Source organism: Pectinophora gossypiella, chromosome 6, assembly GCF_024362695.1.
Source record: "Pectinophora gossypiella chromosome 6, ilPecGoss1.1, whole genome shotgun sequence".
Taxonomy (NCBI): domain Eukaryota; kingdom Metazoa; phylum Arthropoda; class Insecta; order Lepidoptera; family Gelechiidae; genus Pectinophora; species Pectinophora gossypiella.
Window position 1 is genome coordinate 7,607,512 of NC_065409.1, and position 14,245 is coordinate 7,621,756.

Consider the following 14,245-nt stretch of genomic DNA (forward strand, 5'->3'; position numbering starts at 1 on the left):
CCAATAGCAACCGTACGACGTCTATCTACCGTAGATAGCATCGTTGCGTTTATTGGCTGAAGCCCTCGATATAATTCGCGCTGGTGGTGATTTCTGGTGATTTAAAATTCTGTCTATTTCGACAGGAATAATCGGATCGTGTACTAGGTTCAAGATAATTTATGATATTCTGATTACTAAAAAATAAAGACGATATAAAACTAACGAAAAACATTTTCTTTTATCTATTTACCTTATTTATTAAGTAATTTAAAAAACGTAATAATAAGTCCGACATTTTATCACGTTATTCCATGACGTCACAGTGGGACTTTTCATACAAATTCCATAGTAATTTCGTGTTTTGACGTTTAATAAAAAGTAACTGATTTGACTAGTTGGAAACTAGCCTATTAACAATTTATTCGACATTCTAGATAGGTAGGTGTTTGATAACCATCTCACCTGACCTGTTAGAGAGAGATGCGGGTGATGATGGATCACACCTACAAAATGACTAGATATCCTTATCTAGGAAAGAGACAGCCAGTCAGCGCGCGATTACTTAGTTTCAGATTTTTTGCATGTTGCGTTTATCGCCACCAACCTACATTGAACCTCTGGGTTGAGGGGAATAAAAGGAAATTGAGGTAGGCAATTAGGCATATTTTCGTGAAATACAAAACAGAGACCTCGACGCTTTTCATTTTGAAATCAAGTACTTCACTAATTACCGTCCAAAACAATACACAAGAATTGCCGCGTTGACAGCGACTCTCCGAACGGCGACCCTCGCCACGGCGAGTCTCTTTACGGCGAGAGAATGTCTATTTTTGGACGAGAGGGACGATTTGGACGAGTAATCTGGAGACTCATTAAATAATTAAATATCTTTATAATTTCATTTTGATAACATACCTGTTAGCGACGCGTTTCGATATCTGTATGTTTTGAATCATTTCTTTGTAGGTACTTAGTTATAGTTATGTGTGAAGGAGTGTGCGGGGAGTGAAGCAGCGCAGGCGTGGGGATAAAAACGTCATCAGTCGAGCACCGACACTGGCACGATTCGCGATCGCCGCACGCTCCTACATAATTTTTGTACGCTCTGCCTACCCTGCTTGGCCAATACAGTCTTGAAAGTGATTTTCGGGTTTCATTAGCAAGACCTCGGCACTCAAAGTGTACAAAACCCTTATGTATATATATATATTTCATTACATTGTATATACCTAATAGGGATCCCTACTTAGTAAAACAATCCAATTTCTGATTTGCAGTTCTTCGAGTGGAATGGTAAATCAAGACCGAGTCACTAGTCTTAAATAAACGAAAAAGCTTTTCAGTTTTTCAGTCTAGCAACCCTGAAAGGAGATAAGAATAGCCTCAGAGAGGGAACATTACTCGAACACAGATATCTTTATAATATTTAATATGTATGTATGTTTACATGCATACCGAGTATAATAGAAACGTCTCAAAGGACTACTCGTATGAATATCACAAATGATTGTCTAATTGTGCTCCGTTATCGCTGGAATGTAAATTCAGTGGGAGTTTATACGTCTTTGTCGAGGAAAACATGGTCTGTTTGAGAAGACGCTTGTCACAGACAATAAATTACCTTTAAGTACAATATACTGTAAGGTTAAGGTTAAGGTTAAGGTATAGGTCAGCTTGTATGATATTATTAAATAAAGGACTTTTAATGTTCCATGATGCAAAGTGACAGATGTTGTAATCTTCTTTTCGCGTGTGGGTTATGAGACCACTGATCGACCTCGTCAACACCAGAGTCAGAGTTGCTGTAATAATAATTGTTCGGGAGAAAATCAATAAGTACTTTATTATTTTATACAGGGTATTAGTAACATCGTAAAGAAAACTTTGAAGGATGATTCAGACCATGATCTTGAGTTGATATCAAGTTAAACTTTCCATCGCAAAAATATGGAACGGAAAATAATTTTAAAACAGCCACACCCACTTGTATGGCTACCGGATGTACTTGTACAGTCATGAGCAATATAATGTACCCACTTTAGGACTCTGTCGCACTAACATATTTGACATTTAGTGCGACTTACAGTTCAATTTGTCAAAAAAGTTAATGTGACATGGTACCAAAGTGTATATTATATATTAATGCTCGTGACCGTACGGGGTGTAATTGACATCGTAACGAATACTAAGGGGGATGACTCAACTGATTATTCTGAGTAAATATCAAGTGGAATTTTCCATCGCAAAAGTATAGAATTGAAAATAATTAAAAAAAAAACACTAAAATTGTCTTGAATTTTCCGACAGGAAATTCCACTTGATATCAACTTTGAATCATGGTCTGAATCATCCCCCTGAGTATTCGTTACGATGTCACTAACACCCTGTATAACCGGACCGACTGTTTAACGGGCCATCCGTAGCACAGAATCATCATACTTTCCGACAATCAGGTGATTTAACTCGCAATTTTTTTTATTTTTTTTTTGACGTGACTTATTGTAGATTTGCCGCAGATGGCATTAACTACTAGGCCGGACAAATGGGGAGCGCTGAAGGCTCTCACCCGGTACAACGTTTAAGACAACAGGCCTGAGGGTGCCCAGTTGGGCGCGAACCTCGGCTCAGGGCGTCGTCTGAGAGGAAAAATATTTGAAAGAATTAATCGACCCTAGTGGGTCGATAGCGATAAGCGCTGAATGGGGGAAATCGTCGACCACGCCGGCGGGGTCGGTATCGGGGACCTGAAGTGTTTGGTGTCGCGAGCTGATTGGCTGCCTCTATGGCTAGAGTGATCGGGTCGTCGGGATCGTATATTACGTCCTTCGGACGCCGATACTTTTCAGTACCGTCCCTAAGCGGAATGTACTCGGAAGCCGCAACTACCAGGGGATTTGGGTGGTGCGGAGCAGAATCGAAAAAACGTTTGGAAGCTAATTTGAGCCATTGGGCAATGGTTGGCAGACCTAGGTCAATGTGCAGATTTTCATTGCGAAGGAACCACGGAGCTCCCGTGGCTTTCCGCATGAAACGATTTTGTATTACCTGTAGACGGTGAATTTGAGAGGGACTCGCGTGAGCGAAAACTACCCCTGCATAGGTCATGATCGGACGGATGCAAGTCGTTTTAACTCGCAATGTCCTAACCAAAAAATTAAAGGAATGCCTCCTGTATTTCAACAATGTCAAACGCGGACCCAACGCTCAATCCATTAGGCTACCGATAAGACCGATGGAGTCCGTTTGGAAACTAAATGTCCAGCTTACAACTACACACAAACAATCCTATTCAATGATCATTCGCACTACTGGAGCGCGCAATTGTATTGACTGATGCAATTATTATCAGCACAAACTTACACCGTAGTTTCCGGACATAGCTTTACCACAATTTGCACCTTAAACTATTGTAATAGATGTCAGATAGATAAAACATGAGTGATTTGAATGCATTGTATAAGTTTGTGTGAAGTTCCTACTTATTGTCCATTTCACTGAGATTTAATAAGATAAAGACGATCTGTTACTCACAGTTAAAGCAGGAAAATGAGACTGGATTTGAAGATAATAATATTATAACATTTAAACTACTTAACTAAATTTAGAGCTTAAACGACCTCCGTGGTCCAGTGGTTGAGCGTTGGGCTCACGATCCGGAGGCCCCGGGTTCGATTCCCGAAATATTACTTTGTGGTCCCTAGTTTGAGGAGCTCGGTGGCGCAGCGGTAAACGCGCTCGGTGTGCTATTGTTGAAGTTAAGCAACTTTCGCAAAGGCCGGTCATAGGATGGGTGACCACAAAAAAAAAGTTTTCATCTCGAGCTCCTCCGTGCTTCGGAAGGCACGTTAATCCGTTGGTCCCGGCTGCATTAGCAGTCGTTAATAACCATCAATCCGCACTGGGCCCGCGTGGTGGTTTAAGGCCCGATCTCCCTATTCATCCATAGGGAAGGCCCGTGCCCCAGCAGTGGGGACGTTTTCCTAGTTTGGTTAGGACATTACTGGCTGATCACCAGATTGTCCGAAAGTAAGATGATCCGTGCTTCGAAAGGCACATTAAGCCGTTGGTGCCGGTTAATTACTACTTACTGATGTAAGTAAATAGTCGTTACATGAGCCATTTCAGGACCTTTGGCGGCTCAATAGTAACCCTGATACCAGGGATGATGAGGTTGGTACTCCACCACACGATAAAATAAGATCTAGATCTTAAGATATCACATATTTGCTTCCATGATGCAGTGGAAGCGAACTAAAACATATAATTTCGTTCACTTGCTTATCTTCCCGGATATAAAGAAAACGCTTTGCTTATAACAAGGTCTTTCAATGGGTTAAAAATAAATCATAAAATGCTTCTCTAGAAATAGAAGCCAATCTAAGATGATCAAAAGGCAATCTCATTTTTATTTTTAACTTATTTTCGGATTTATGACATTAGACCGCTTTTATTGATAGCATCACTCCCACGTCTGTATTTCTATACAACTTCCATTGAAATTTTGAATTTAGAAATTTTGTAAAAAGTACCTACGTAAGTAGCACGTAGTCAATCAATACAACCAACATAGCCTACATACCCAATTTGTCAAAGTTTCCAAGTAGCCTATTTTATGGTCCATAATGCTGGATAATCTCTTTGTTGGTTTTTTGGCATGGCCAGAAAAAGAAATTAAGCCCGTATAGAAATCTCTTCGGCACACATACATGAGGTTAGTGACATCGTAACGAATACTGTTTTTTTTTTTGTTGCGTGTTTGTGTTTTATTGTGATGTGTTCGCTGTTTGTAAAAACACCTATTTACATCTGCTTTAAATTCATGATCCTCGATTTAGAAAAATGTACGCCTAGGCCCTCCTCTTCCAACTGTACCCCTTACACATCATAAATCTTTTTCGTAAGTATATTTATTATCCACATGTCCGAAGCACCTTAACATCCCTTTTTCAACTCATCGGTACATTTTCTACATTTTTCTTCATATTACCTCGTTACTCATAAAATACATGAGAAAATTTTTAAAGCCAGATACTTAAAAAATAATGCTTACTCATCAATTACGAGTCTTCAAATATGCAGGTAAGTAGATACTAAGGCTTTTCCCCCTTTTAGCGTGATTTCCCTTAAGGGCTCAGTCCCCGAATGCGGAATTCTGAATTTGAATATAAACAAGCTCAATGTCTTCTGCTGGGCAAAGGCTTCCCGGCATTTCTTCCAGGATTCTCTCTCCAGTGCTTCCTCAGGCCAGTCTTCCAGGAAACCATCCAAGTCGTCGCGCCATCTCCGCCTCGGTCTGCCACGCCTGCGTCTGTCTCTACTTGGAAACCATTCTGTGGTGATCTTAGTCCACAGGTTAGGCATCCGACAGACGAGACTAAATGTGAAGATAAATGTACTTTAAAAAATACGCGTCTAATATTTATATCGTGTATATTGGTGTGCGCGTGGAAAACGCAAAAAGGGGCGGCCGAAAAGACCTGGCGACGCTCAGTTGACCGAGAGTTGAAAACTGTCGGCATGTCATAGGAGCAAGCTACAGAGGCTGCAAATGCTTTCGAGGAGCGGAAATCTGTTCACGCCCTACATCCCAACAGAGGATAAAAGGATTAGAAGAAGAATATATTCATGCACAATAAGCGGTAGTCAAAGAAATGTGTTAACATTGCTTAAAAAAGGAAAATAATTATCACCAAAAATTTGCCACGACTCAATGTTGCAGAGACTACAGACTTAAGTATTATGTGCCGGTATTTTTTTTTTTATAATTATTACGTTGCAAACTGAATGCATCCGGTTTTTAATAAGTTGATAATTTTATGAGTCCATAAACCGGATACTCTCCTAAGCATCGTTTTACTATTAATTTTATATGTTGGAGTAGCAGAATAAACATTACCCATGCTGTTTCATTTTTAAACAATGTGAGGAAACCCACATTCCCGATCCATTGATCGAAAACGCATTCGTTTCGGAGGTACGTGACTACTAAACTGTATTGGGCTGGTTTTCCTTTCGCAGGTTGGAAGTTCAGACAGGTAGTCGCTTCTGTAAAAAACCGGACCTGTCAAATCTTCAGGTTCAGGTAAGCCGGTCCCGTGAATATGAGATAACTACGGAGATGGTGATGTTCTTAGGTATACTTAAGTATAATATACAATTAGATCAATATTATATTGAAGGTAAGCATAGGTACCTACGATAATTCATGCAGTAACACCTAACAATGAACTCTCTCTAAATGTAATTAAAGTACTTACCCTTGTGTTCGTTCCGTTTCACGTTTCAGACTATCTGCGCCAATTTTCATCCAAATCGGTCCAGCTGTTTGGGCTTAAAAAGGTAAAAGACAGACATAAATAAACATAAAAAGCCCATAGACGTCCCAATCAGTCACACAGGCCTCCACTTAACAAAACAAAAGGATGGGGTATGGACCATACTCCACCATGGTGCTCCACTGTGGGTTGAAGGAGGTGTTTTACGGCTGTTATCCGGGACCAACGGCTTAAGGTGATTTCCGAAGCACGCCTGAAATCAAGCCCGCCATATCCTTACCATACAAAGGACAGTCTCACAAAGTTATTTCGACTTTCCATCGGGAATCGAACCAACACCAGATCGTGAACTGCCCGCTCTACCGCTAGAAAACAGAGGCTGCTACGAGCTTTTTTTATACAAATCACTAAAAAGAATACCCAAATAACAGCAAATGACTTGGATCATATTCATGCTTTAGTATTCATAAAACGGCCCGTCCTTTATAAAGCCTGTAAAAAGGTTTATAGTCTAACAACTGTCAATTTTTCATACAAGCGTACAAGTTTACCTACTACTAACTCGGGAATTTATAGCGTACTAAACCTACGTTTATGCAAAAGTAAATAAATAAACTATCTTAGAAGGTTACACGTAGGCTAAAATATTCGTGCTGTAAGGAAAAGTCCTTGATAAGGCTGCCCGCCCACTTCCGATAATCGGTAACTGATTTTATGTTGGACCGTGATCTCCGTGGTATAGTGGTTGGAGTGAGCAATCTGGAGGTCCGGGTTCGATTCCCGTTGAGGACATTGTCGAAATCACTTTGTGAGACTGTCCTTTGTTTGGTAAGGATATTGCAGGTATGAATCACCTGATTGTCCGAAAAAGTAAGATGTTGGTGCTTCGGAAGGCACGCTAAACCCTTTACCCACCCACAATGGAGCAGCGTGGTGGAGTATGCTCCATATCCTCTCCGGGCAACGTGTCGATTGGTGCTAATATGTGAACCTAAATAAGTCATGTCGAACAAACTTATCGATTTCGACAAAATGTATTGAATCGATCGATAATTTTATCATGTTGTACATGTTATCCCTGCATGACGTGCTATTTTCCTCGATAGCCACAGACAAAAATAACTGTGCGTTGAGTCAGTCACAAAATCGGTTATAAACTTATAAGAATCGGAGGGAAAATTGGCCCGACTATCGGTCCTACGAAAAGTCTGTCGTGTGTGGGCAGCCTAAAGTAGGCCTCGTAAAGTCTTCATATTTCATATAGTTACTCAAAATGCAAATTGAAAATGTAAGAATGTTGGTATGAAATTAATATTTGAGTATTGCTTGCTTTGGTCTCGTTGAAATTGATATCAGAATTATAAGGTGGTGATGAATATGTAATAGGCAAGAAGCACTTAAATGTGACTTAGGTAAAATACATTATTGCTTCATATACTTTAAGTCGTATTGATTTGTGGCTTTGCAATAAGGTCGCCTATTTACCATTTATTTTCTCATGTTGTATGTTCCATTACTGCAAAAAAAAAAATATATTGTTGTAATAAATGGCATACATTAAAATTCTTTTCTAAATAGGTCGTGTCACACAAAAACCTCGTTTTACACAGATACTAAACGTTGATGCACCAGTATTGCACCGTCCCCGACTCCAATGTGTAGCAAGTTCATTCTCTCGTGTGCTCTTGTCGGTGTTCTCCATGCTACATTTTTAAAGCAGTGGTTTTCCTCTTGCCTTCCACCCCGCAGTGCTCTATCTGATGCGAGTGCGATGGCGCCAACTAGTCTTTTTCAAAGCCGTACTGGGACTCCTGTCATGCGCCTATGAATAGTACTGACAGTTACTACTGCCCTTTCTCAGGTTCCAGCTTAGGCTGCCCCCACATTGGGCGTTGGCCGAGCGTACGCGTTTCCTGAGCGTGCTGCCGGCGTCGGCGCGGCGCGGACGTCGCGTCAGCGCACCGTCTGCGGGGCGCGGGCTTCGCGTTGTCCAGCGCCGCACAAGCGCTGCGTGAACGCCGCGCAGACGCCGCGCTTACGTCGCGTTCCACGGGCGTTCGGCCGCCCGTGCCCCCCGCACACATAGCGGGCGACGACGGGGGCAATGAGTGCCAGGGGCACGGCGCGTTCGGCCGAGGGCTTAAGACGCGACGTCGGCGCGGCGCTTGCGCAGCGCTTGCATGGCGTTCGATGGCGCGACGCCCGCGCCCCACAGACGGCGCGCTGACGCGACGCCCGCGCCGCGCCGACGCCGGCAGCACGCTCAGGAAACGCGTACGCTCGGCCAACGCCCAATGTGGGGGCAGCCTTACAGTCTTAGCGACTTGCCCCTCCCGTCCTGCAGTGCCAATGGCTCCCATCTCCGCCTCTGCAACCGTTGAGGTCTTCACCCATATGCTTGGGCAAGGGTTCTACATTGTACCCCGTAATCTGGCCCCCTATTACATGGGACTTAAAAAACTTCGGGAATAAAGACGTAATATTTGTGCCTCTCTCCATCTCTCACGAATACAACTTTGGAGTGAGTTTTACATCCCTACTTTTTGCAAATATTACTTTCCCGATCACGTCTGTTCTGGTCCAGTAAATACTTTAATAGACATTTCATCTCCTACCCTTATATTGGGGTAAGTTAAATAAACTTTAAGCACTTTTTGCTTCCGTAACGACTGGCCAACCGATGGAAAGTTCTCAGTCCTTTACTGAAAACTTTTGTTAATAGAGTTGTTCTTTTTTATTGTTGCGTGCGCTTTGAATGTGAATAGAATGTTTGTTTGGATAAACAAGTATTTTTTTATTTCATTTTTCCTTTTTTGGAGAATTTAATTAAGTGCCAAACACTTATAACAAAACTTAGTAAGTAAATTGAATGGTAAAAGCTCGCTCCCTATTACATAGGATATAAACAGAGCTGACTAGTAGTGGTACGGTCACGAGTACTAAAGTATACACTTTGAGACCATGTCACATTAACTTTTTTGACAAATTAAACCGTAAGTCTCATTAAATGTCAAATATGATAGTGCGACAGGGTTCTAAAGTGGGTACATGATATTGCTTATGACTGTACTACACAGCTCTGCGTATATACAGCGACTCTTCGAAGCTATGTTTAAATCTCATGTGGTATTAGGGGGCGACCTTATTGCCAGTAACCTGGTTCAAATCCTGGAAACCACGTGATATCAATCAATGATAATAACAATTAATTATATCAATATCGGAGCTCGGTGGCGCAGCGGTTAACGCGCTCGGTCTACGATTGTTGAAGTTAAGCAACTTTCGCAAAGACCGGTCATAGGATGGGTGACCACAAAAAAAAAGTTTTAATCTCGAGCTCCTCCGTGCTTCGGAAGGCACGTTAAGCCGTTGGTCCCGGCTGCATTAGCAGTCGTTAATAACCACCAATCCGCACTGGGCCCGCGTGGTGGTTTAAGGCCCGATCTCCCTGTCCATCCATAGGGAAGGCCCGTGCCCCAGCAGTGGGGTCGTTAATGGGCTGGTGATGTGATATCAATATCCGTCCGAGAGACCTCCGCCAGGTCTTGATTTGCCTTGGCTTACCTGGATGTCTCTAAATAGACTTCGGACTCAGGTGGGCAATTTGTTCAGGTGGGGTTTCTCGGATGGCTCGAACTTAAAGTGCAAGTGCGGCACTGTTCCCCAAGCGATGGAACGTCTTACATCGTGTCCTGCGTGCCCGAACACCTGCACGCAGGAGGATCTGATGAGCGCTGCAGATAGCGCCATACTTGTTGCCAAGTTTTGGGCCGATACTATTTAGTTTGCCATCGACACGATAAGAAGAAGAAGAATGATATCAATCGTGATGTGATATCAATTTATCTATGATCTAAACATAAATTCATACTCATTAAGTCGAATTCAGTGGTTTAGAGGCCGAGTCGAGATTCGAACCAGGGACACTGCAATGTAAGCCACTCATTCTCCGAAAATGGCTATCAGGCATACACGGAGTCAGTTACTTACTTACTCAGTTAAATTTGTATTCTGTTATACCGTTGCCAGGGAGGTTTTCTGAGTGGAACTTGATTATTGCGGTACCTACTTTAAAGTACTTTATACTTTACAGTAGGTAAGTATCTACTTACCACAATAACCGCAATCCACTCAGGTCTGACCTTAAAAAGAGCCCTAAAAATAAAAATTGCTGCTCGAGCAGTAATATTATGTTCATTTGTACCTTCGTGTCTTATATTTTCATTTTTTGCCTGTGTCATTTTGTACCTTTTTTGTGGCAAAGCAGGTATCACTGCGACCTGGGGGGTTAAAATGGCCACATCTAAACAATTGGGTCATGTACTAGGTTAAAAGATAAATTATGAAATTCTGATTACTAAATAAATTCAGATCTAAAAGTAACGAAAAACATATTCTTTTTTCTATTTACGTAACTTATGTATGATTTTTAATCAAGAAAACCGTAATAATAAGTCAGTCATTTCATCACGTTTTTCGATGTCGTGTTTTGACGTTTAGAAAAACGTCATTGATTTGATTAGTTGGAAAGTAGCCGTCAACGAATTATGAATAATAGAAAGTAAAGGATACCAGTAACTCGCAAGTAAAACGTAGTGAATTCTATTCTCTTTGGTCATAAGCAAAATTTGGTAAAGCAATGAAAACTTTTTTCAACCTTCGCAAATAAACTGGCTACCAAATTGACAAATATTAAGCATTCCAAATTCGATTAAAAATAAATGTCACATCTGCATTACGTCACAGTTTTGACAGCAGTTTTGGAACTATCTGTGAATTTGTATTTTTTAAGATTTTGCCTTATTCACGAATAATTATTATCGTTTCCACAAAACCATGATGCGTATGACAACTGTGAACGCTATTAAACTGGCCTACAACCATCCATACATCGGTGCCTTAATATGTCGCAGTATCTCGTGTTCACCTACACACGCAGCGATGGATACTAAAGAAGACCCAGAGTTTGATGAGGAAACCTTCCAAGCACCTAAGGGCCCCATCAGAGTTGATTCTGAACGAATGGCAGAGTTCAAGAAAAAGATGAAGGAGGATATGGTGGCTACTGATTTTAACAGGTACTGTTTTTTTTTAAAGGGTTTAACGGCTCTGGCCTAGTAGCCTTTTAAGCCTGTCGTTATTGAGGGACTTTCCAATGGGCGTTCCCCAAAAAGACGATAGATGGCGCTGTTAAGTTTTTTCTTCGTTTAAACTACGTAATATATAATATGAATCTTTTATCTTTGTTTTCCGGTATATATGATAACCCTTTTGATTACACCCAGGCACAAATACATCTTCTACCCATTATTATTCTGATCAAAATAAAGAGAAGCAATGTAGGTAGCAACATAATTCTGTCCATAATGTGATCCAAATATTAAACAACAATTATTTTTATATAAGCTCTATACTAATAATTATGTACCCGATTTATGAGAAAATAGGTAGTTATCACGTTTAAACTGAACACCATCTATATTGTTTTTGGTTACTTAGCTTGGAAAATCCCTCATTGGTCACATTACTTCATTTTTATCGTTTGACGTTTTGTTCGAAAATTAGGCAAAGTAACGTTCACTTCCCGCCAAGTATAATGTTATTATTTTCATTCATAAACAATGTTAACTCTCCGACTCTTCATAAACAGATTACCGCAACCGAACAAAATTGCCGTCAGCGCCTTTTTAAAAAGGCGGGAAAACGTTCCCGTTCGAAAAAGAAGAAATCAAAATAAAAACAAATGAAATAAATTGCCAGTTCCAAATGAAAAATAATAAAGTCGTGACACAGATTCACATTACGAACCCTAACACATTATTACTTAATTCATAAATAAAATTCGCAAAATAAGTCGAAAAGTAAAATGCGATTGATTTGTGTGAATACCCAACTTTTTCTTATGTATAAATCTAATAAGCTTCTTGTTTTCTCTTATTTTACTATCAAACATTATATTATACCAAAACCTTTTAATTCCAGGTACAATTTGATGGTCACCAAAGAGAATGACCCGCTGCCTCCGTGGCCAAATAACGTGAACCCTCACACTGGAGAGGTCGGAGGCCCAAAGGGACCAGAGCCGACCAGATACGGAGATTGGGAGAGGAAAGGCATCTGTGTTGATTTTTGAAGAGTTGTTAATCTTTGTATTATATTTATCCGGGAGTAAAATTTTCAGTTGTTTATTTTGTTTTTATTGTATTAACACGTTGACAGTCCAGTGATCCATATACGGGTCATGACCGACTAGCTCCATACGTCCGTGACCCATACATGGGTCACTGAAACGACCAGGTATGCAATAATTGCGGGTGCTCCACTTTCAATGACCCTTTACGTTTTTGTATTTCCTTTTGTTTCTTGTACAAATAGTAGAATAATACGAGATTTTTTTTCTTATTATTCGACATTTCACACATGTGTAATCTCTGACTACCAGTTCAAAACTAACGCATATAGACGGTAGTCCAAGGTAACATCCATCCGGTAAAAATAAATATGTATACAAGGTATGGTATGTAAGTAGTTAACTATTTAGACTCATATATGTGGAATTATTTTTTGCTGAGTTAGAGTTGTATATATTTTGTGTTATTTGGCTGTAAATTTCCCTAAAAATAAAAAAAAAAATAAAATAGCCGTTTATTGACTGTCCGTTATCCGGTGAAAAAACGGACGTCTACAAGCGCTCTTAGGCTACGTTCACACGGAGTCATTTTTCACGTATATCGTATACGAGATTTTATCGAATATCGTAGTGACAGCCAAATTTGTATAGCAATTTTTAAAATCGTTCACACGGCGTCTATACGAGAAAATCGCGTATTCGAGACATATTTTTTACCGTATACCGTAGGGTCTTACCACCGGGAATGCGAGATTATCGAAACGATTTTAACGAATGCGATACTCATTGGCGCTTGCGTTTACGTTGAGAAGTTCACACGGACAAACTGGTTTCTCGTACACGAGACGCACGCGGGGGCAGGTAGCCGCCAGTCATGTTCGGAACGTCGTTTGCTAAGGTCGTTTGTTATGATGGAGGACGGATTGCCGTATTTTCTAGGGCGCCGAAACCTACGTTCATAGGCTACGTTCACACGGCGACTATTCGATTCGATATTTTCTCGCTTACGGGAGTACCGTATACGGGACGGCTGTTCACACGGTGCGAGGCCCACGGTTTTTTCTCGTATACGGTCATCCCGTACACGTGACAGCCGCCGCGGCGCGCGGCGTATTCGATGCAACCTGCCGCCAGTCGTTGAGTGCACACCGACATGGATCCCCGTGTTCCAATTCTTTTATATTGGTATTTGAGGAGGAGGTTTCGGCGCCCTAGAAAATACTGGGTCCATCCTTTATTAAAAACGGGATTACACCGAGAAAGAAGATTTGCATCGTTTTTTCAAGAGCTCAGAAATGATGAGCGTGTGTTTTTTAATTATTTTCGAATGTCAATAGCCAGCTTTGACAATTTACTATCAACATTGGAGCAGACAACCTAGCCTTAGCAAACGACGTTCCGAACACGACTGGCGGCTGCCTGCCCCCGCGTGCGTCTCGTGTACGAGAAACCAGTTTGTCCGTGTGAACTTCTCAACGTAAACGCAAGCGCCAATGAGTATCGCATTCGTTAAAATCGTTTCGATAATCTCGCATTCCCGGTGGTAAGACCCTACGGTATACGGTGAAAAATATGTCTCGAATACGCGATTTTCTCGTATAGACGCCGTGTGAACGATTTTAAAAATTGCTATACAAATTTGGCTGTCACTACGATATTCGATAAAATCTCGTATACGATATACGTGAAAAATGACTCCGTGTGAACGTAGCCTTTCAGTATGTTCGACTGTTTGAAGGCTGAAGTGACTGAAGGTGTAGGAAAATATTCAAATTTAATCTAAAATATAAAATATCTGTTTATATTCAGCTTTACTTTTTCAATAAACAAAATGTTAACTTCCTGCTGCACTTAATCT

General features: G+C 40.9%; 1 protein-coding gene across 1 annotated transcript; it reads left to right on the top strand.

Moving 5' to 3' along the window:
- The first annotated feature begins 11,093 nt into the window (after positions 1-11,093).
- LOC126367644 (succinate dehydrogenase assembly factor 4, mitochondrial-like) lies at positions 11,094-12,390 on the top strand. Its single transcript, XM_050011269.1, has 2 exons — positions 11,094-11,335; positions 12,240-12,390. Exons 1-2 carry the CDS (start codon positions 11,094-11,096, stop codon positions 12,388-12,390), a joined length of 393 nt encoding a protein of 130 aa, XP_049867226.1.
- The last annotated feature ends 1,855 nt before the right edge of the window (positions 12,391-14,245 follow it).

Excerpts from the sequence above, each read along its gene's own strand:
- LOC126367644 (XM_050011269.1), top strand. The coding sequence starts at position 11,094 with ATGATGCGTATGACAACTGTGAACGCTATTAAACTGGCCTACAACCAT. Across the intron at positions 11,336-12,239 it reads GTGGCTACTGATTTTAACAG|GTACAATTTGATGGTCACCA; the intron begins GTACTGTTTTTT and ends TTTTAATTCCAG.